Source organism: Fragaria vesca, linkage group LG4 (assembly GCF_000184155.1).
Source record: "Fragaria vesca subsp. vesca linkage group LG4, FraVesHawaii_1.0, whole genome shotgun sequence".
In the NCBI taxonomy this organism is placed as follows: domain Eukaryota; kingdom Viridiplantae; phylum Streptophyta; class Magnoliopsida; order Rosales; family Rosaceae; genus Fragaria; species Fragaria vesca.
Window position 1 is genome coordinate 20,184,997 of NC_020494.1, and position 20,629 is coordinate 20,205,625.

General features: G+C 38.1%; 3 protein-coding genes and 1 pseudogene across 4 annotated transcripts in view; 2 read left to right on the top strand and 2 right to left on the bottom strand.

The window, feature by feature from the left end:
* Positions 1-1,670: 1,670 nt before the first annotated feature.
* On the bottom strand, positions 1,671-5,856 carry LOC101298012 (SUMO-activating enzyme subunit 1A-like). Its single transcript, XM_004297480.1, has 11 exons — positions 5,508-5,856; positions 5,285-5,381; positions 5,130-5,181; positions 4,828-5,023; positions 4,491-4,570; positions 4,269-4,385; positions 3,964-4,014; positions 3,557-3,623; positions 2,495-2,598; positions 2,280-2,384; positions 1,671-2,168 (listed from the first exon to the last, which is right to left on the bottom strand). Exons 2-11 carry the CDS (start codon positions 5,365-5,367, stop codon positions 2,052-2,054), a joined length of 972 nt encoding a protein of 323 aa, XP_004297528.1. The 5' UTR covers positions 5,368-5,381; positions 5,508-5,856; the 3' UTR covers positions 1,671-2,051.
* Positions 5,857-8,231: 2,375 nt separating this feature from the next.
* Positions 8,232-9,573, top strand: LOC101295331 (putative ribonuclease H protein At1g65750-like). Its single transcript, XM_004298504.1, has 3 exons — positions 8,232-8,303; positions 8,531-9,382; positions 9,529-9,573. Exons 1-3 carry the CDS (start codon positions 8,232-8,234, stop codon positions 9,571-9,573), a joined length of 969 nt encoding a protein of 322 aa, XP_004298552.1.
* A 4,580-nt stretch (positions 9,574-14,153) lies between these two features.
* Positions 14,154-17,691, top strand: LOC101298509 (squamosa promoter-binding-like protein 13A-like). The gene is made up of 4 exons (XM_004297481.1): positions 14,154-14,646; positions 15,309-15,820; positions 16,396-16,529; positions 16,913-17,691. The coding sequence occupies exons 2-4, from the start codon at positions 15,393-15,395 to the stop codon at positions 17,584-17,586; spliced, it is 1,236 nt and encodes a 411-aa protein (XP_004297529.1). The 5' UTR covers positions 14,154-14,646; positions 15,309-15,392; the 3' UTR covers positions 17,587-17,691.
* Positions 17,692-19,124: 1,433 nt separating this feature from the next.
* LOC101295621 overlaps positions 19,125-20,629 on the bottom strand; it is an 880,650-nt pseudogene continuing 879,145 nt past the window's right edge. Inside the window, exon 166 of the transcript XR_184594.1 lies at positions 19,125-20,579. The product of XR_184594.1 is annotated as an uncharacterized LOC101295621 (transcript). The remainder of the gene's footprint in view (positions 20,580-20,629) is intronic.

Sequence of the window (20,629 nt, forward strand, 5' to 3'; positions counted from 1 at the left end):
GACTAGAATCAGCTCATAATGTTCATTCCCATATCCATAAAGACCTCTGATACTGCAAACTGCAAATATAAGTGCAGCAATGGCAAGCACAGGCATGATCATAACAATGCAACTTACCCCATTACCCCCTTTAATCTTAACAACCTCCTTCTTTTCCACAGTCACCAGTTTCTCTTCTTCCTTCATTTTCTCACCGCATAAGGAAGAGGTTAAAGATGAAATGGAATCCTGAAAACAAACTTTAATCTCTTTGCTCTCACCTGATTCAACCTCTTCACCACCAGAACCACATAATGGAAGTGATCTCATCTCACTTTCTTGATCCCAATCATCCCAGCTACCCCATTCACTCTCTTCTCCTCCATAACCAATTTCAGTTTCTTCATGCTGATCTTCAAAAAGCCTCCTTCCCTTCAACTTGCCACTCTCAATCACAGCCCTTCGATCTCTTTTAATCTCTTCCACTGCCAGATCATTAGTCCTGACATTCCAGCTATCGCCTTTTGAGGGAGGCATTATGTGCTGAAGTGAAGACATGAGGTGCCTTGGAGAGTTGTCAAGGAGTTGATCAACAGTTTTGGCCAAGGTGCTTGAGGATGAAGAACATGATCTCCTCTTGGTTTTGGGGTTGGACTGTTTGTATGACTCCCACTCTTGTTGCAAATTCATGAACTGCTCTTGTAGCTTCTCTACTTGAGGACTTTTAACACTAGGGTCATTTGCCTTTTGGCTTTCCATGGTAGGGTCTTGTGAGGAGTGTAATTTGTAGGTGCTTTTGAATTGAAAAAGGGTTATCTGGATGATGATGAGTTTGGTGATTTAATTTTGATTTTCAAGCACAGTCAAGAAAGATAAGAATAAACCTCATTCTGAATATCATAACTCTTTTGAAAATTTGATTTTTGGAGTGAATGGGATTGTGTAGGGGACTCCTTTGTGATTCTTTATATTGTGGAAGAATTAATCAGGATCACTGAACCACTAATCATGATTTATAGTGGCAGGAGTAGATCATTACAGCCTCTGTTATCTACCCTACTACTTTGTGCTTTCCTTATTCTTTTGCTTTTTCCTTCTAGTTGTTAACATTTTCTTTCTTTTCTCCAATTTGGAATTTCTGCATATAGTGAAAGGAAACCTATTTGTGAAGCATCAAAAGAGAAAAGAAAATTCACTTATAGTAAATAATCTTTCCAGGTTAAAAGCACATTCTCTTGGGTAGTCTTTTACCTTAAAAGTCTCTGAAGTTTAGCATTTCAGTCAATGATTTTGATCTATACTGTTTCAAATTCGAGTATTTCCATAATCCTCTTGTAACGGCCAATAGATTTTAAATTCACATGAAAGATTGCTATGGAAATAAACTATGTGAGAATTTGATTAGGGTCAGTATTCTCAGTAATGATTAGAGTTCAATACCTAATTTTGTTTTGTTAAGAAAAACCCATCCTTACAAATCTTAACAACCTATGATCCCATAATCTCATCAGCACACCTAAATCATAAATATCAATGGACTTGACCTCGAAGATTAAACTTAAAGCAGCTTTCATCCCTTTGGCCTTTGCTTTCTTTGTTGCTCAATCCCCCCCTAGGCATCACCTCAAGAATGAATAATGTGTCACTAGGTGGACCTTGAGATTTTGGTATAATGATCCACTCCTGGACATCAACATAGTAATATACGCTCCATTAAGTTTTGAGGGACCAAATACTCAGATTCAAATGTCGATTCTCATACAAATGAAAGAAACATCAAGACATGAACTTGTTTAACAGTTGGATAACCCGATGAACAATGCACTCAGACTCGTAACTATGACTGTGAACATACATTGCCAATCATTGAATGTTGTAGTGTAAGGTTCACTAGCAAATACAGTCTGAGCAACGGATGAGTAATCAGAATCCGAACCGGAAAGGTAGGATTTTTATAAGCTACCTGAAGAGGGGTCAAGCCTCCTGAAAATTCTATTACCAACACTATATGGCAGTTAGGACTGTCCTACTTTCAACCCTTTGAACAATCAAATCCCTCTCTACAAGGCTGCTCAGCTTCCGGTGCTAAAGTTTGATAGGTCCTCTATGATGCCCTTTCCATCCATAGCATCAAAGAAGAAGAAATTCTTGAGAGGTTCTCCTTTGCCTGATATTGCTTTGATAACCTCCTGAGAAGTTCAGTACAAAACTATCAACGTCAGGGAATCAACATTTCATTATATTTCTAGATGGGAAGTAAACACTTTTACTTGATATAATAAGATGGATAGTCGGCACACCTGCCCCAGAATCCCACCAATGATGGGACAAACAGGAGGAAATTCTCTTGGATCTGTCACCAATCTTTCAAGGAGGGCATCAGGAATATGAGATTCCTTCAACGACTGCATGGTTGTTACGTTAGCAAGCGTAAGGCAATGCAGTAGGAAGAAAGATAACACTTTTAAGTACCACATTAGAAAGGCAAAAGAATAACAACTTTTAAGTACCACACCTGTGATTCACAGAATTCCTTCTTCAATTTCAGAACACCAGGAAGATCTGCAATTGATACTTCTCCGGGTTTACGTTGCTCAGCTTCTTCAAACCTCTCTATCACTGCAGTTAAGTGACAATAATCTTAATTCACCTATCTTGGTCTTCGATAAGTGGAAACCAATTCATACAAGACTTGAGATAAATTTAAGGGCGAAATTCCTCTTTATGAGATCATTTTCATCCTATAAGTTGGTGTTGGACTGATGGCACAAAAAGTGTAGCAGGACCACAACATAGCAGCAAGACTAAAGTTAAAGCAGCAAACATGTGCAACCCTGTGGTTGACACATGACAAGAGACTTGTAGTGAATATGAGGGCAAAAGTTCTTTAACGGTGTGTTTGGATGCGGGTGAATTCCCGGGAATTTAATCAAAAATAAGGAATTCCCAATTTCTTAGGACGGTTTCCCTCGTTTGGATTCTTATCCCGTGGAATTAACAATTTCCACGGGAAAATAATCGTGGAATTTGGGAGCTTAAATTCCCGACTTGAATTCCTCACAAAATAGGCGTTATTTGTCAATTCCCTTAACTGAGGTTAGTCTGAATACAAATTCTTGTCATTTTAAAACTCTACGTCATGAAATCCAAACAATGGAATTCTCCATTAATGGAATTTAAATTCAATGAATTGTAATTCCCATGATTTTGAAATTTCTATGGATATTAAAATTACTTTATCCAAACACAACGTAAGAGAACATCTGCATTCTATAAGTCTTGATATTGATGGCAAAAGAATTTTGGACAGCAAGGCTATAAAGAAATTGATATATGCATCCCTCATCTCATTTGTTGAAGGTCAATGTTATTCCTCTTCGTCTCTTATTTCTTTGGCTATTTTTGTTTATTTTATGGCCATTTTATGCTCTCCAATGATCCATCAGTAAAACAGGTAGTTTTTAATTGTTCACATCTAGCTGGGAATAATTCATCTTCCTCTCTTATCTTTATCCTATGGGTAATCCCAACATTTTCACACACAAAAAAAAAAAAACAATAAGTTATTTTACCAAACCTCGCATAGCAAAGTACAGCTTTGACATTTTTCTGGGAAGTGCTTTCCAAGGTACTGAAATTGAATCCTGGAATTCACAGAGGTGTAAGTGCACTAGACATTAGTAAGTTCATGCTATATGTGACACACATTATTACCCAAAATGTGACCATTATCTCTGTATGTGACTTGCAACAATCTAAATCCATGTGTTGTGAATAACAGTCTATTTCCATCAAAAATTATTTATCTTGAGGTCTTATTAAGATGAATGAAGGTCCCAAATTAATGAAACATGCAGAATGTGACCTAAATGAAGCTTCAATAATTGCAAAAATGTCTGGGAAGTGGGAGGAAATAATGCATGATATGCATGAAAATTATGCAACAAAACTCAACATCTAGAGCAATGAAAGACCAAGTCATACCTCAAAACTTGGATAATTGTGCTCACATTCAATTGTTTCCTCCAGTTTTTGCTGTTAAGGAAGCAAAGAAGAAGAAGAAAGTCAGTCTTTTTCTGTCATTAGTCTCTATGCTGAAGATGCTTGAGAGTATTTTGTCATTATAATCTACATCATAACAGTCAATATGTGCTCAAACAAATAGTGATTCATTGGAAAATTATAAGATTTACAGTTCTGGCAATAATATCTTTAGCCATAAATCAAGAAAAGAAATTGGCAACCACTTCAGTGAAACTAGAATATAAGAAATAATATCAGATGGTCACCTTTGAGTATTTATGGAGTTGCAGATCAACAAAAATTTCACCACAAGAGTCTCTACAATCAACTGTGTAAAATGCAACCCGCTTTGATAACTTTCGGCATTTTTCATTGATCAGTTTCTACAAAAGAAGAATTGACAAAAGACAATAGATAATGTGGATTAAACTCATGATCAATGTAAATCAGAAAGTGATAATCAAATCTGAAGAGAAGGAGCATCATACTTTTGTAGAGAGAGAGCAACAACTGATGACCACAACATCAAAGTTGCTGTAGAACTCACCACCAAAGTTTGACAAGTCACCTGTGAGATCAAAGAATGGGATACTCTTAATTCTTCTTTTACCAGAAATTACAAAAAATAAAAAAATTAAAAATAAACCTAACTAATCTAAGTGCCATAAATTTCCCAACAATCACCACTCCTTTGATACGAACAACCATTGGAAACTTCGTTTAATATACTCTTAAACTAGTATACTCTTAATAAACTCAAAAATTTGTTTCAGCTACTTAATCCGAATCAAATCATTGGAAAATCTGTAGCACTAGAAAGCAGACCTTTCTCCACAGAAACACGAACCATCGGATTGAAATCTTTCAGAGAATCGCGACAAAGCTCGGTTAGAGTTTTCCCACCATACACGCTTTCATCACAAGGTATCAAAAAGTTAGCAGAAAGGGCCTCTTCGGTCGCTACCCGATCATCCACCAGTGTCAAACTACCGACTCCTGCTAGTACAATGTTCTTGCAAAACTACCCAAAAGCAAAAACCCACAAAAGTTTAACAAAAATTGCACACCAACATTTTCATTCTAACACAAACCAGAGTAGATATGACAGTTCAAATTAGCTCAATTACCTCGGCAGTAGTCCCATTAATTCCACAGACTAGTATATGAGCTTTGCTCAGCCTAAACCAAAAACCAAAATCAAAATCAAAGCTTTAAGCAAAGCAAGCAACTCAGAATTCCAAACAAAAAAAAAAAATTAAGAAAGGAAAGCTAGAAGCTTTACCTTCTCTGAGCATCAGCGCCCCAAACCCTAATTTGGCGATCGTAAAGAGCGGTCTCCTGTTCAGTCAACTCCTCGCCGTCCATTTTCAACCGCAAACCTGCAATTTTTGAAACGAAACAACACAAGAATCACATTTTTTGGAGGCCAGCGAAGTTTTACTGTAGTGAAGAAACCCTATATTGAATTGCTTACGAAATTGAACGTAGGGAGGAGCGAGACGAACCCTAAAAGCTGGAGACGAGGGTTTATGCACTACTAGTCCAGAATTGAAATTGGGGAATTTTGATTTTGATTCAGAAACTTGTTTATTATTTGACCAAACCTGAGTTGGGCTTTAAGAGTTTGGGCTTGATACCAAACATTAGGGGTATCCAACATTTGGCCTAGGGGGTAAAATTTTAATAGTAAGAAAAAATGACTTACTTTATGTATGGTAAGAAAAGTGACTTGATAGATTGATATTTGATGAATTGATGATGCTTTGATGATGCTCGGTTATATTGAATAAATTCTTGTTTTAAATAGAATTCTAAGAACACATAATTGGTGAGAAAATGCAGAAAAGATGATGTAAAAATGGGCAGTGACGAAGCCAGAATTTAAGAAATCGGGAGGCCAAACAGATTAGCAACTAAGTTTGGAGGTCCCACACCTAACAATTTCCATTGTTTCTAACAAAGTTGATTAAAATTGGTAATAGTTTCAAATGTGTCAACATAGGAGTGGGGGGTGCCATCTTAGTTCCGCCAGTGAAAATGGGTAAGATATTGAGCAACACGCCTCTAAGACATATTAGGACTCTAACTCTGTTGGCGTTTAATTAGTTATGTTTCTCTACGTGATGAAGAATCTATCAACTAATACAACCAAATACCAATATTATTGATTGGTATCTACCTCTTATTTTCCTTTCGTTTTCTCTCTTTCAATCACTTGTCATCATAAGAAAACCATCGATGTTGAAATGTCGGTCATCCGAAACAATGCTTTCAAAACATACTATCCACAGTTCCTATGTCTAATGGCCAGTGATGAACCGTGTTCTAAACCGTTCAGTGTTTTCGTACATATCTCACTTGACAAATTGAAAAATGGGTGTTGGCTGGGAGACTTGGAAAAGAATATTAGTAGCAGACATTGAATACTAGCACCAAGGTGTAGTCACATCCATTAATGGATGCCTTGAGAAAAATGGCGACTCGGATCCAGAAACCATGTGCTGATATGAGCTCTTGCTCCTCCTAAATCAAGTAATTTATACGTCAAGAACAGCAGGATAAACTGATGGACGTGGTGGGCAGTGACAATGGACATGCCAATAGAGCATGGGGATCACAGCTCGCCGACGTAGAAATAAGAGAAAATTAGATAAAAATTTAAAATACTAGACCTCTTTTCAGATAAACTCATATATATTTTTCTTTTATTTTACACCCACTTCATATAAGCAAACATACCTTATAGAACAAATGTCTATAATTAATAGTTTTCTTCATTTTTCGGTTTTTCTAATTTGCCCTTCAGACAGTAGAAAGCTAAATTTAGTATATTTCTCAATTTTAGCATCAATTTGAAACTCAAATACTAACTAAAATTTAGTTAGATTTAACTTTGTTATAATCAATTACATTCTTTAATTTCTTACCTTGTTATTACTAACTTGAGTGTATATATATATAAGCTATATACAGAAGTATGTCATTTGTAATAGGATTATACTTTTCATTCTTAAGCTCACATTTGGTGTCTCTCTACATAGTCAAAAAATGTCTAATTGTAAGGTACATGTTCTTGTTCTTTGATTAATTTTCTTCTTTTTAGGTATATTATTATATCATTTCTCATCATAATCGAGAGAACATTTTACTCTCTATTACTTACGTTTCTAATGTACCTTTTAAGTAGGGCATGATATGATAATATACCTAAAAAGAAGAAACCCAAAATTAGGTTTAGGGTATAGGGTTAAGGTATAGGGTTTAGGGTATAGGTTCAGGGTATAGGGTTTATGATATAGGGTTTAGGATTTAGGGTTTATGGTATAGGGTATAGGGTTTAGGGTTTAGAGTTTAAGGTATAGGGTTTAGATCAGATATCTTATTCATATTATATTTTACCTTATGTATAGATTAGAGAATAAATTCCTTTAATCTAAATTTTTTCATAAAAATAAAGAAAACTACATGATTCTTGTAAATTGATTGAAAAATGTTAGTGTTAGAAGAAAAACTCATAATTAAGGTAAATAAGACAACATCAATTAAGCTAATTTATTATATTAATATGTTATAGTTGAATAGTGGCAATTATGTAAAATTTAGAAAAAATAAGACATAATATTAATCATAATTGATACATTTTAGATGTCTATCAGATAGGAATATTAGGTGGGTTTTATTTAAAACCACTCTTTAAAATTGGGTGTATATGAAAATTCCCCAAAAAATAATATGCATGCTTCCATTTATTTTCATTCTCTCCGGTCTCCACAATTTCTTCATCTCTATTAGTGCCAAGTTACATGTCAAAATAGTATGACAGGTGAAGCTGTGGTCATTAGCTTGAAATAATCGAAACATTCACATTTCTCTGACAGTTTAATGGGTAAAAATTTTGAGTTTCGACAATACGAAGTGTGAGATGTCGAAACTTGAGATCAATCATATCGTCTAACATGAGTTTGGGACTCTAGATACTTTAGAAAACGAGATTTAATCTTTGAGTTTGATCCTGTATATAATTTCTTGTATGCATGTACAATAATAATAATAATTGTTTGAAGTCATGGACTGCTAACAATTTGTTAGAGTCATGGTCTTGCCACAGCCAAATAACATATATCAACGTCATACGTACATATGATGAACCATATGTGTCTCAACCCTGGTTTAGAACATTGGAATGGCCCTCTCAAGAAAAGTCCTTGTCAATGCGAGCTAGGTTAGCCATGGATATAAATGTGGCTCCATCCTTCGACCTCTCATCAATCAGCTACCTGATTCATAATTGTACACCACATGTAGTTACACATCTACATCTATTTAATTTGCCCCGAGTTTGGCATGTTCCATTAATTTGGACCAAATAAATCAATGTATCACACGTAAAACACTGATAAGATAGCATATATTAGTAACATTCATTAACAAACGTACCTGTTTATCAAAAGATGTAAATACAATCATTAAAACAGTAGTGACTCAGTTTTCATATTAAGATTATTCTATTTGGCTATTATATAATCAGGTCTCCGTTGGCTATTTAGTTGCGGAAGGCTTTTCTGCTTTGTTGAAAAAAGCGGAGAGCGAAAAATTATTGCATGGAGTTTCAATTGCCCGGGGTGCACCATCAGTAACACACCTGTTCTTTGCTGATGACAGCTTGTTGTTTTGTGATGCTTCAGTTCAAGATTGTCTCAAGTTAAAAGAGATTTTTGCGGTGTATGAGAGGGTATCGGGGCAGAAAATCAGTGTGGAAAAATCTACTGTTAGTTTCAGTCCACGAACGACGAGGGTAGTGAAGGAAGCTTGTAGTACAGCGTTGGATATGAAAATTGTTCCATGCCATGAACGTTATTTGGGATTGCCTATAGTGACTGGAAGAAATAAAAAGAAAGTCTTCAAGGGTGTGGCTGATCGGGTGTGGCAAAAAATTCAAGGTTGGGAAGGTAAACTGCTTTCCAAGGGTGGTAAGGAGGTGTTGATCAAAGCTGTGGCTCAGTCAATACCTACTTATACTATGAGTGTTTTCCAGTTACCAGCAGGGATTTGTAAGGAAATTAACAAGCATCTAGCAAGATACTGGTGGGGCAATTTTGGTGGAAAAGGTATACATTGGAGGAGGTGGGATGCACTTTGTGTGCCGAAGGGAGAAGGTGGCTTGGGTTTTAGGGAGTTTCAGTGTTTTAATCAAGCTTTGGTTGGAAAAATTGGTTGGAGGCTAATTCAAGATGAGGAGTCTTTGGTTGGTCAGATGTTGAAGGCTAAATACTACCCTAATAGTTCTTTTTTGGAGGCTGTTATTGGGAGGAATCCTTCCAGTATTTGGAGGGCTGTGATGTGGGGTAAACAACTTCTAACTAAAGGTCTTCGGTGGAGGGTAAGCAATGGGGCCGAAATCCGAGTTTTTCAAGACCCTTGGGTTCCTGGAATACCTGATTTTAGAATTGCATGGAAGAATGGCTGTGATTGGAATATGAGAGTGAATGAGCTGATTTCGGTGTCCGGTTTGTGGGATATGCATAGGCTGGAGAAAGTAGCTACAATGCAGGAAGTGGAGGCTATGCTTAGTATCCCTATTGCACAATCAACGTGTCGGGATAAATTGATTTGGAATCAAAATAAGCAAGGGAAGTTTTCAGTTAAGAGTGCTTATTGGTTGGCGAAGAAAGAGAGTAATCGCTCCACACCGATAGCTTCAGTGTATTGGAAACATCTTTGGAAACACAAAGTCCCACCAAAGATGAATCATTTTTTATGGAGGTGTTCGATGGGATTTATTCCATGCATGTGGTCGTTGTATCAGAGGTATATTGTTCAAAGTCCTTTATGTCCGAGGTGCCAAGCTGCTGATGATACGCCCTTGCCGCAACCTGGTCTTGTTCGTTTTGTGTTGCGGTGTTGGAGAGGGTGAGTTTCTATTCCAAGCTGGTTTCGGGTATGTTGACCGACTTTACTGAGTTTTTGAATCATGCTTTCAAAGTTTTAATTGTGGATGAGATGAAATTGCTTATTATAATGCTTTGGAGCAATTGGAGTGAGAGAAATAGGGTCATACATGGAGAACGGCCTCGACCCCCATCTATTATATATGACCAGTGTGTGTTAATGTGGGAAAGTTTGTTGGCGATGCAGGATAGTAGGCAATCACACTTGAGTAGTGGGGGGTCTATAATTGGTATGGCATGGCAACCTCCTAGCCCTGGTATGTTAAGCTTAAATACTGATGCTTCTGTTATTAATAATGGAGTTAATAGAGTTAATATTGGTGTGGGAGTTGTTGTGAGGAACCATTTGGGGGATCTGGTGCTAGCGGGAGGAGAAAGAGTCCAAGGCCGTTTTCGACCAAGTGTTGCTGAGTTGTTGGCACTTTGTAAGGGATTGGAATATGTAGTAGAGCATAATTGGTTACTAGAGAAGGTTGAATGTGATTGTTTAGAGGCTGTGGAGTGGTGAATGATGTTGGTGAGTGTTTTGCTGAAGAGGGGATATTGGTTGATCGAGTTAGAGTTCTGTTGGTTGCTGTTGGTAGTCCTAAACTCTCTCATGTTTCTAGGACTGCGAATGGTGCGGCTGATGTAGTGGCTAAGTATGTAGCCCGATTAAATAGGCGGTTAGTTTGGTTAGGGGTTGGGCCCGATTGGCTCATGGATGTCATTGTTAGCGACAGACCCGTAACTGTTTCTGGTAGTAGGGAAATGAGTGGGGAAACTTTTTCCTCCACCGATAATTCCCATGTTTTGTAACCTTTTTCTTTCTGAATAAATTCTGTTATTTCTCTAAAAAAAAAAAACATAAGCAAGTGAAAGTTGTTTATATTTTTTGTTTGTAATATAAAATAATATGAAATAATTTTCTCAAAGACCAAAAAATATAAAGGAAAATGGTTCCGTCCAAAATCTAATGGAACCAATTTCTTCTATTTCTTCTGTGTAACTGTTACTCACAACATATCATTTTACTACATCAATTAACAACTTTTCTGGTAATTCTCTAATCTTTTCAGACATAGAAATTTCTCTCTTTCACTCTTCTTTGTGAGAAAGACGAATGGGTTACTTTCATTTCCCAGAAAATTAAACACGTCATGATGACGCTTACAGAGCTACGGCCTACGGGCATCGCGACAAATGAACAATGATACGACGTCGGATCGGTAGGCGCCGACGAGTGAAACCTACGCTGCGAGGGATCAGATTGGAGGGTGGGAGTCAGTCATGGAGGAGAGGTTGCCAGAAGGACACGTGGCAAACCTATAAAGCAACAGAGCCTTTTTCCCCGGGTGTGGGTCCCACGTACAGTCGCAATTGACAGCTGCCATGTACTGACTTTTTGGGTTGTTTTGTTGCAGACTTGCAGATTTGAAGGACCTGTCCACTGTATGTGGATTCTGTAGCGTTACCATTTTACCCTCCAATTATTTCTCTCTCTCTCTTGATCTTACAATTATTTCTTTCTTGGATTATTTCTCCTCCCACATCAGGATTATTACAGTGGCTCACATGTAATTGTTACCAAGCCAATAGAAGTAACCGCGCGCTCTAACAGTTATTTCGTGGGGGGCTCTAGTTTCATATGCATCGTGCACATTCTAACTCAACTCGTTAATAGCCAAATTTTCAATCGTGTAAATATTCATGTTATATGGTTTCACACAAGATTGAGATGTAAGTATCACGTGCAAATCAAATTCCATGTTTTGCTCAAAGTCCCTACTCATTTACCATGGAAATCCCTTCCTTTTATTAGCTCCCATTTGGAGACCAACCAGCAAAGGCACAGCTTGTAACTATCAAACAACTCAACAACTGCCGATCAATGGCCTACAATTATCAACCCACCATATTCAAGGGGTCCCTTCATTATAAGAGTAGGGACTCACACATACACATTACACCAATTGACCAATTGACCAGTCGCCAACGTTGAGTTAACAGCGCTTGCATTCACGCCCTAACAAATGGGATTAAAAAAAAAAAACACTGACGCCTATGAACACTCTCCTACTCTCTTCCAACTCGTTCTACGACCCAGAAGACTTCCATCCCCATCGCCGCCGCATAGGAGGCCCAGGGCGCTCGCACATCGTCTGATTTCACCCCGCCTTCACCGTCACGAACTGCCTAAAACGACGACGTTCCGAAGCATACGGCTGCCCAATCGAGCTGGTTTAGCTGGAGATCCTCCGATTGATTCAAGGCCTATGAGCCCATTCTCCTCCTCGACCGGAACCGTCGTCCGATCCCCGTCATATCTCAGTTTTTGATCAAATGGTGACCTAGGATTTCGCTTAGCGCCGTCGAAACGATTCAGAGTTCACCGCTACGGCGACTCGCGAGCAGCTGTTGCCGGATTCAAAAGGATAATCGGGTCCTCGTTACGGGTATTCGAGGATAGGGTCGACATGTTATGGGTTCTTCATTTCTGGGTTTTTTGTTTCTTCATTTTAGTGAGGTAATGAATGTTTGTCCAAAAGAACAAGACGGAAAAAGTTAGTCAACAGGAGAAGTCAACAGTGCTATGGACGTAAACTTGTGGTTTTAATTGTACCACGTCATTTTTACGAACTAAAGAATTTTCGCACATCACACACCCAGCAATTAGCTCAGTTATATCTATTAGAGTTAATTAAACCCAACAAATATTCCTAAACTACCCTTACATGAACCCAGCAAAATTTTAAACCGGAGAGGCAAGATGGCATTACAGCCGTTTTGAAAGGAGTAGACAGAGAAAACAATATAGATTGAGATCTCTTTATAACAAGTACGATCATCAAAATGTCATTACCAGTCTGCATGTACACCATTTGAGACAGTAATTAACAAGAGCATCCGCAATCGTTTTGAAGACTAAAAGCTGGGTACATTTCATATTGGAGCAATTAAAGCTTCCGGTTCAACCTGGTGCCAAAATAAAATCATTAGCCCAAGTCTTTTTTTATTAATGAAAAAAGAGATTATGGTATTACGTACACTCCTTAATTTCAATTTGTATGAACAAGATCATGAATAGAAAAAGCCGGTAGCATACAACACCAAAGTAACTGCGAAATTCACTTGATCGACTACACAAAGCAAAGGCATCCATGTCAATCAATATATATGTTTATGTTTTTTAAAGAAAATATACCATGGTGTCCTCACTTGATCAATGCTCACGACGGAAGAGGTAATCCAATTTTTTATCCATCCCGAAGAGTGATGCCGATGAAGGATGTTGAACAAGAAAGAAAAAAAATATAGCAACATATATATCGATGAGCCAAAACTATGTCCATCAGAAGCTGAGAAGGGAGAGCCTCCGGGAGCGACGAAACGATTCGTGGAGGCCGCAGCAAGTAGTGTTGGGCGTGATTTTGGTGGGTTTAATAAGGCAAGGGTATTACTAGAAAGTTGCTGGGTGTGATTAAATATTCTATAATTTTGCCGGGTGTAAAAAATTTGTTGGATTTATTTAGCAATTTGCTGAATACATTTAGCAGTTATAAAACTTCCATTCAATTCAAACTAACTAATGGAAGTAGCTCCCTTCTATTTTTCTTTTTGAACAACCATTTTTCTTGTTGAAAAGGGATGTTGTTTCTTGGGGTTGTTCATGGTAAGGGGACATATATCATAGTAGCATACACTTAATTTACAAATGATTGAATCAAAATTACAATTAAATTGAACTAAAATTACGACATTAACAACATAGTTACTACATGTGTTTTATAGATTTACATATAACTAAATTAAGTTACCACATTGACAACTATACTCATAAATTTGTAAAAATGTCGTATTACTCGTATATAAAGTAATTACAACTAATAGAATTAAAATTCAAAACAATGACTCTATTTATCAAAATGTGACAACAAAATTGTTGTCAAATTTGTAAATTAGTCTATCATCATATACATATACACGGAGGCATCATAGAATTTCTCGCTGTTTATTTCCCACTCGCTCACAGAGAAGCGTGAGGTACACAACAGGTCTCAATTAAAAGGAGCCCAAAAGAAAGACATGCCATGAAATGTGAAACACAATGCCACATGGTTTGTCCTGAGCATCATCATCATCATCTTCTTCTTCTTCTTCTTCCCTTCCATCTCTTCCCCTTTCCTCTTTGTACTTCATTTTCTTAGTTTGCGTCAAAAAAGTCTGAAAGCTACAAGCTAAGCTAAGCTAGCTGTCATTATTTTCCCCTCTCTCTCTCTCGCTCACTCTGTCTTTGCTGTACTATACTATTGCAACCAATTTCAAACAAAACCCAGAATGGACAAAAAGAAATTTTTTGATAAGAGTTAGAGAAGGAAGTGATCTTGGCCCCCTTCATTTTCTTCTAGTTTCTCTTTAGCTCACCTCCTCTCTCTCTCACTGATATTTCTTACAGAGTTGTGTAGTCTTTCATTACATTATCCTCCCCCTTCAGAGTTTCAGTCTCTCTTTCAATGTGCAGCAGAAACCTCCAATGGCATTTTGTTGACAGGTAGAAGAAGTGATTCTTCACTTGTCAACCTGCACACCCAACTGATTAAGTTTCTTCCTTTGGTTTTTATTTTATTTTCTTGAATACCCACTTTATTGGTTATTATGGAATCCATGTCAGTAAATAAATGGATGGGAAACCACTCTTCTTCTGCACCGCTTATCTGTAAGTTCTCTCTCTCTCTCTNCNCNCTCTCTCTCTCTCTCTCTCTCTCTCTCTCTCTCTCTGATTTTCTTTTTATTTCATGTTCCAAAATAGTAATGGTTTCCATCCTCTCTCTCATTTTTTTATATTTCATGTTCCAAAATAGTAATGGTTTCCATCCAAAGCTTCCCAATTTCTTGGAACAATGCCTTCTTAAGATATCATTAATTTATTCCTGTTTCCAAACTACTGGAAAAGTCTTCCTTTCTAATTTTGGTTTGTTTGGGTCAGTCTTTCATTGTTGAAGATGTAGTAAATTGCAACGTGCTTTCATCAGCCAATAGTTTCATTCTTGCTTTGGCCAATGACATTTTTTCTTACTTTATGAGTTCATTTTTCACTGGATGATCTATCTCATAAATTGGTTTGGATTGGATTTCTGGGTTCTAGCAGCAGTTACATTTGCATATTGCTGCTGTTGGCTTCTTATGCATGTTTTGTATGACAGAGGAAATTATTATTATTATTATTATTTTTAGGAGGAAATTACTCTTTTGAATTTGTGTGAGTTGGGATTTTCATTAAGTAGTTACATGGGTTTCTGAATTTGCATCTGTTCTGCAAATTTTCTTATGTACTTCTGTTTGTTTTGGTGAACGTGTGGAATACATTCTTCTTTGAAGGTGATACAATTACAAAGTGCAAGAGAGAAGCTTAGTTGGGGGGTTTTGGGACAAAAGCTTTGGTTAGAAGTCAAAGAGGTTTTTATGGACTGGAACATGAAAGCATCATCTTCGTGGGATTTGAGTGAACTTGAGCAAGCAACCTTTTCCAACTTGGACACAGTGAATGAGTCTAGTAGCTTTGGAGATCAACATAGGGCCATCAAAGGAGACTTTTCTGTTGATTTGAAGCTTGGTCAGTTGGGTGATTCTGGTAATAATCAGTTGCTGGACATGTTCAAGCAACATGGAGGTCCTAAACCTTCATCGTCATCACCTTCCGGGGCTTCAAAGAGGTCAAGGGCAGCTTATAATGGATCCCACACAGTTTCTTGCCTCGTTGACGGGTGTAGATCAGACCTTAGTACTTGTAGGGATTACCATAGGCGCCATAAGGTCTGTGAACTACATTCTAAGACTCCAATGGTCACAATAAATGGCCAGAAGCAACGATTTTGCCAACAATGCAGCAGGTATAAGATTTTGTAACCAGTTCCATACTGTTAGAGTAGACATTGATTGTTGTTTTGTTCTTTGCAATGCTCTTTGATTTGCAGCATCTTGTACTTTTGTGTTTTCACTGCTACATTGATTCCGAATTTTGATGATTTAGGATTTGGAGATTTAAAGGTGCCTCCATACTTACATGATAAAGTCTTAGTCGGCTCCATTAATTGTTTAAGAAAGAATGGTTACTACTGTGAGATGATAATCTTTCTTGGTGCTAATTAAATTGCTCGACTATAGAACTAATAGCAATTTCTGTTTTCCTGTCATCCTTATTTTTGTAGATAGAGACTATGTCCTACAAATTCAAACCCTTTCCTACTTGTCCTTATGCATCGATAAGGACCGAACCTTCTTTAACTTGCTCTAAAAGATCTACATGTTTTGAGGACCAAAATACTCTTCCCCTTGATATTTTTTATTTATTTTTGAATACAAGGGGACTTCCCCTTGATATTTACATATATGTTAGTCTCTCATTTCTGAGCCACCATCCTTGGAAAGTCAATTTTCTTAACCCTGGCCTTGCTGTTTTCTGTAGGTTCCATTCATTGGAGGAATTTGACGAAGGGAAGAGAAGCTGCAGGAAACGTCTTGATGGACACAACCGTAGGAGAAGGAAGCCTCAACCCGAACCCTTGTCGCGTTCAGGAAGCTTCTTATCCAACTACCAAGGTTAGCTAGCTGCAACATTGTTTGTGTTAAACTTGACCTATAGAAAGTTCAGAAGCTGGCATGTGCATGCGCAAAAGAAGCAGATGAGTCATTCTTGCACCCACACAAACACCTTTTACAAGTAGAAAATAATATACATCATATCTAGCTGCAGAAACTTTGCTGAGAGTGCTAGCTCCATCAATATATATGTGTAATGTGTGGTCCATTCTCACAGTTGATAATCTAGTGGCCACTGAAATGCTAACTTTTCGGATGTGCTATTCATAGCTCTGTATATCTGTATAACCTGGTATTTGGTTTATACAACAACCTTGTTTTCTATAATCACATATTGCTCGCTTGCATTTGCATTTGTTATATTGTATGTTCTCTTTTTGCAGGTACTCAATTGTCGCCATTCTCTAGCTCACTTGTATATCCCTCCACCACTGTTGTGAACCCAACATGGGCTGCAGTTGTCAAAGCTGAAGCCGATACCGGGCATCATAACCAACATCTACAACATCATAACATGTTTCTCGGGTCCTCAACCAGAAGCAGCAGCAGCTACAATAAGGGAGGGGCAAACAAGCAGCAATTCACACTTTTCCAAAGTAGCAACAACAACCAAACTCATGGAGCTTCTGTATGCCAGCCCCTTCTGAATACCATTTCAATGTCAGATACTGCTTCTTCAGGGGCTGCTGCGTCTGCAAAGAGCAAACTGTGTCATGACAGGTTAACAACAACTCGAATCCTCCACGATTCGGATTGTGCTCTCTCTCTTCTGTCATCACCGCAGACGCAGCAGCAGACATCTGAGTTGGGTTTGAGACACATGATGCAGCAGCCTAATACGACATCTCTCATGCACCACCACCGCCTCGGCTTTCATAGGAACAACAACAGCAACAATATAGAGCCAATGGACTCAGTTCGGGTCTCCCATGGATCAAGTGACGATGCACATAATGTTCATCAGTCCTCAGGAATATTCCACATGGGCTCTGATGGGTCACAGCAGGGGAATCATCATCATCAAGGCTCTCAAACTCTTCCTTTTCATTGGCAGTAGTAGCAACGAAGATTCTTTGGTTTCTTGTAGATTATGTTGCATAATGTATTATTGGAACCTCCTGTATGATTTTGGAGGTCTTTTTAATTTCATTAGTTCCTGGAAACATTTTTTTATATAAATTCACATTCAGAATTTCAGATACTCCCCCTACTGCTATAAATATCTTTGGCTCTACGTGAATCATAGATGGGAAATCATTACAGCTGATGCTGATGAACCAAAAACTTCCACCAAGGCTTGTAGAAAAGCTTCAACTCTAAAAAAAACTAACATAATAAAATGCCTAAATTGGGCCATAAGTCCACTACCTTCCGCAAAGAACAAAAAACTCAATGAGAAAGATAAGCCCAAGCCCAGCCGATCTGGTCCAAACCAATCCATGCGTCAATATAGTCTATCATTGTACCGATATTGTCATAATTTACCAACCGTAAGGTGTTGAGTTTTAATCATAAATGACATCGGTACAATTAGTTATTGGTATGATCCACATACTTAGATGTTATATTTTATTTGCTACTTTTGTAATGTGTGATCTCTCTTATCCGACAATAGGTCACTTTTATACAGTTTCATATAGAGTGAAATTGAATAATTCTATTTCTACAAGAGTAAATTGACAATTGTACCGCGACTTATAGGAATAAGTTAGGCTTTAAGCCCAAGCACCAAGTGACAATACAAGCATACAACTGCGTTGGAGCAAAGAGGGAGGCTCGAGGGGAGGATAGGGTTTCCTCAGCAATCCTTTAGTATTTCGTATGGCGACTCCAGTGTCGTACCAAGTCGATGGCCTTGTAAGTGAGGCGTGACTGCAACCGGGCTTAAAAATTTTGTTGTGTGGCGGTTTGGCTTATGATATGGCAACTTGGCTTGGTCATTGGTGATTTCATTTTGTCAGCGCATGCATGACCTTTTAGGTGTTAGTTAAATTAACTAATAAACAAGCTACGACTCATCGACAAATCAAGTAAGCCTTGAAGCCCTTTTGTGCATCAAGTTATTAGGTTTAAGGAGGTTTAAAGATAAACATATGTGTTGAAGAGCTTAATCTACGTACGGTGAATCCAAATAGACAACATGCAATTTTGCTTATTACCATCAAAGAAGAAAGCTGTCAAATATAACAAGGTTTGGAGAATGAATTTTCTGATATCTTATTCATCTCACAGTGGAGGCTATATATAGAGATACAAGTTGTACAAACCCTACGTACTATGTACTACACATACAGAATAGGAAAGTAATAACAAATTAATTTACATGCCTAAACTAACTCCATGACTCACGCTAACACTCCCCCTCAAGTTGGCGCATATACATCAACCATGCCCAACTTGCCAAGTGAGTCATAAAAGGCCTTCTTAGAAACTCCTTTTGTGAGTATATCTGCAAGTTGCTCCTCTGTAGGGACAAAAGGAAAGCTAATGATCTTTGCATCTAGCTTCTCCTTTATAAAGTGACGATCAACCTCCACATGCTTGGTACGATCATGTTGTATAGGATTTTGTGAGATATCAATGGCTGCCTTGTTGTCACAATACAACTGCCATACCTCTATATTCTGCTTCAGCACTAGACCGAGCCACCACCTTTTGCTTCTTACTCTTCCAAGTAACAAGATTACCTCCCACAAAGGTAAAATACCCTGATGTAGACCTCCGGTCTGTAATATTTCCAGCCCAGTCTGCATCTGTAAAACCACAAATCTCAAGAATACTGCTGTGTTTAGAGAACATTACTCCTCTCCCAGGAGCTGACTTCAAGTACCTCAAAATCCTCACAACAGCATCCATGTGATCTACACTGGGATTATGCATGAACTGGCTCACCACACTTACTGCATAAGCAACATCTGGTCTAGTGTGTGTTAAATAAATCAGACGTCCAACTAACCTCTGATAACGAGGCTTGTCGGTAGGTACCTGATCAGGATACTCTGCTAATCGGTGATTCTGCTCAATAGGAGTGTCAATTGGAGTACAATCTAACATACCTGTCTCTGCTAATAGATCAAGTATATACTTCCTCTGACACAGATAAATGCCTTCACTCCCCCTGGCTACCTCAATGCCCAAGAAGTACTTGAGTGTACCTAGGTCTTTCATCTCAAACTCTGTGGCTAGCTGTTTTGCAATCTATCCATCTCAATAGTATCATTACCAGTAACAACCATATCATCAACATATATGATCAGAGCTGTTACCTTCCCTTGTTGATGTCTGAGAAACAATGTGTGGTCTGAGTTACTCTGCTTATAACCAATCTTCCTCATGAACTGTGAAAACCTTCCAAACCAAGCACGAGGTGATTGTTTAAGACCATACAAAGATTTTCTCAATCTGCACACAAAGTTACCTGAAGGAGCAGTTTTATATCCAGGTGAAGATCCATATACACTTCCTCCACAAGTTCTCCATGAAGAAAAGCATTCTTGACATCAAGCTGTTTAAGAGGCCAGTTTAAGTTAGCAGCAAGAGAGAGCAATACCCGGATAGTATTCATCTTTGCAACTGGTGCAAATGTCTCATCATAGTCAATGCCATATGTCTGAGTGAATCCCTTTGCTACCAAGCGTGCTTTATATCGACTCACTGACCCATCTGGATTATGCTTCACTGTAAACACCCAGCGACATCCCACAGCCTTCTTTCCATGTGGTGGGGATACAAGCTCCCAAGTATTGTTCTTCTGTAACGCTTCCATCTCCTCATCCATTGCTTTCCTCCATTTTGGATCTCCCAACGCATCCTGCACTTTGTTAGGTACTGATACAGCAGATATTTGATTCACAAATGATTCATATGACTTAGACAATCTCTTGGTAGACATAAAATTTGTCACTGGATATTTAGCTTTGGCTTGAAGGGTAGGTTCATATGTTTTTGCTGGTTTACCCCTAGTAGACCTATTGGGTAACACATATTGTCTACTATTAGCATCACTAGCATTAACCCCAATAGAATCACTAACCTCAGATGGAAGATCTTCTGTACCAGGGAGACATGAGTCAGGGGCATTAGTAACAGCAGGCGAGGCA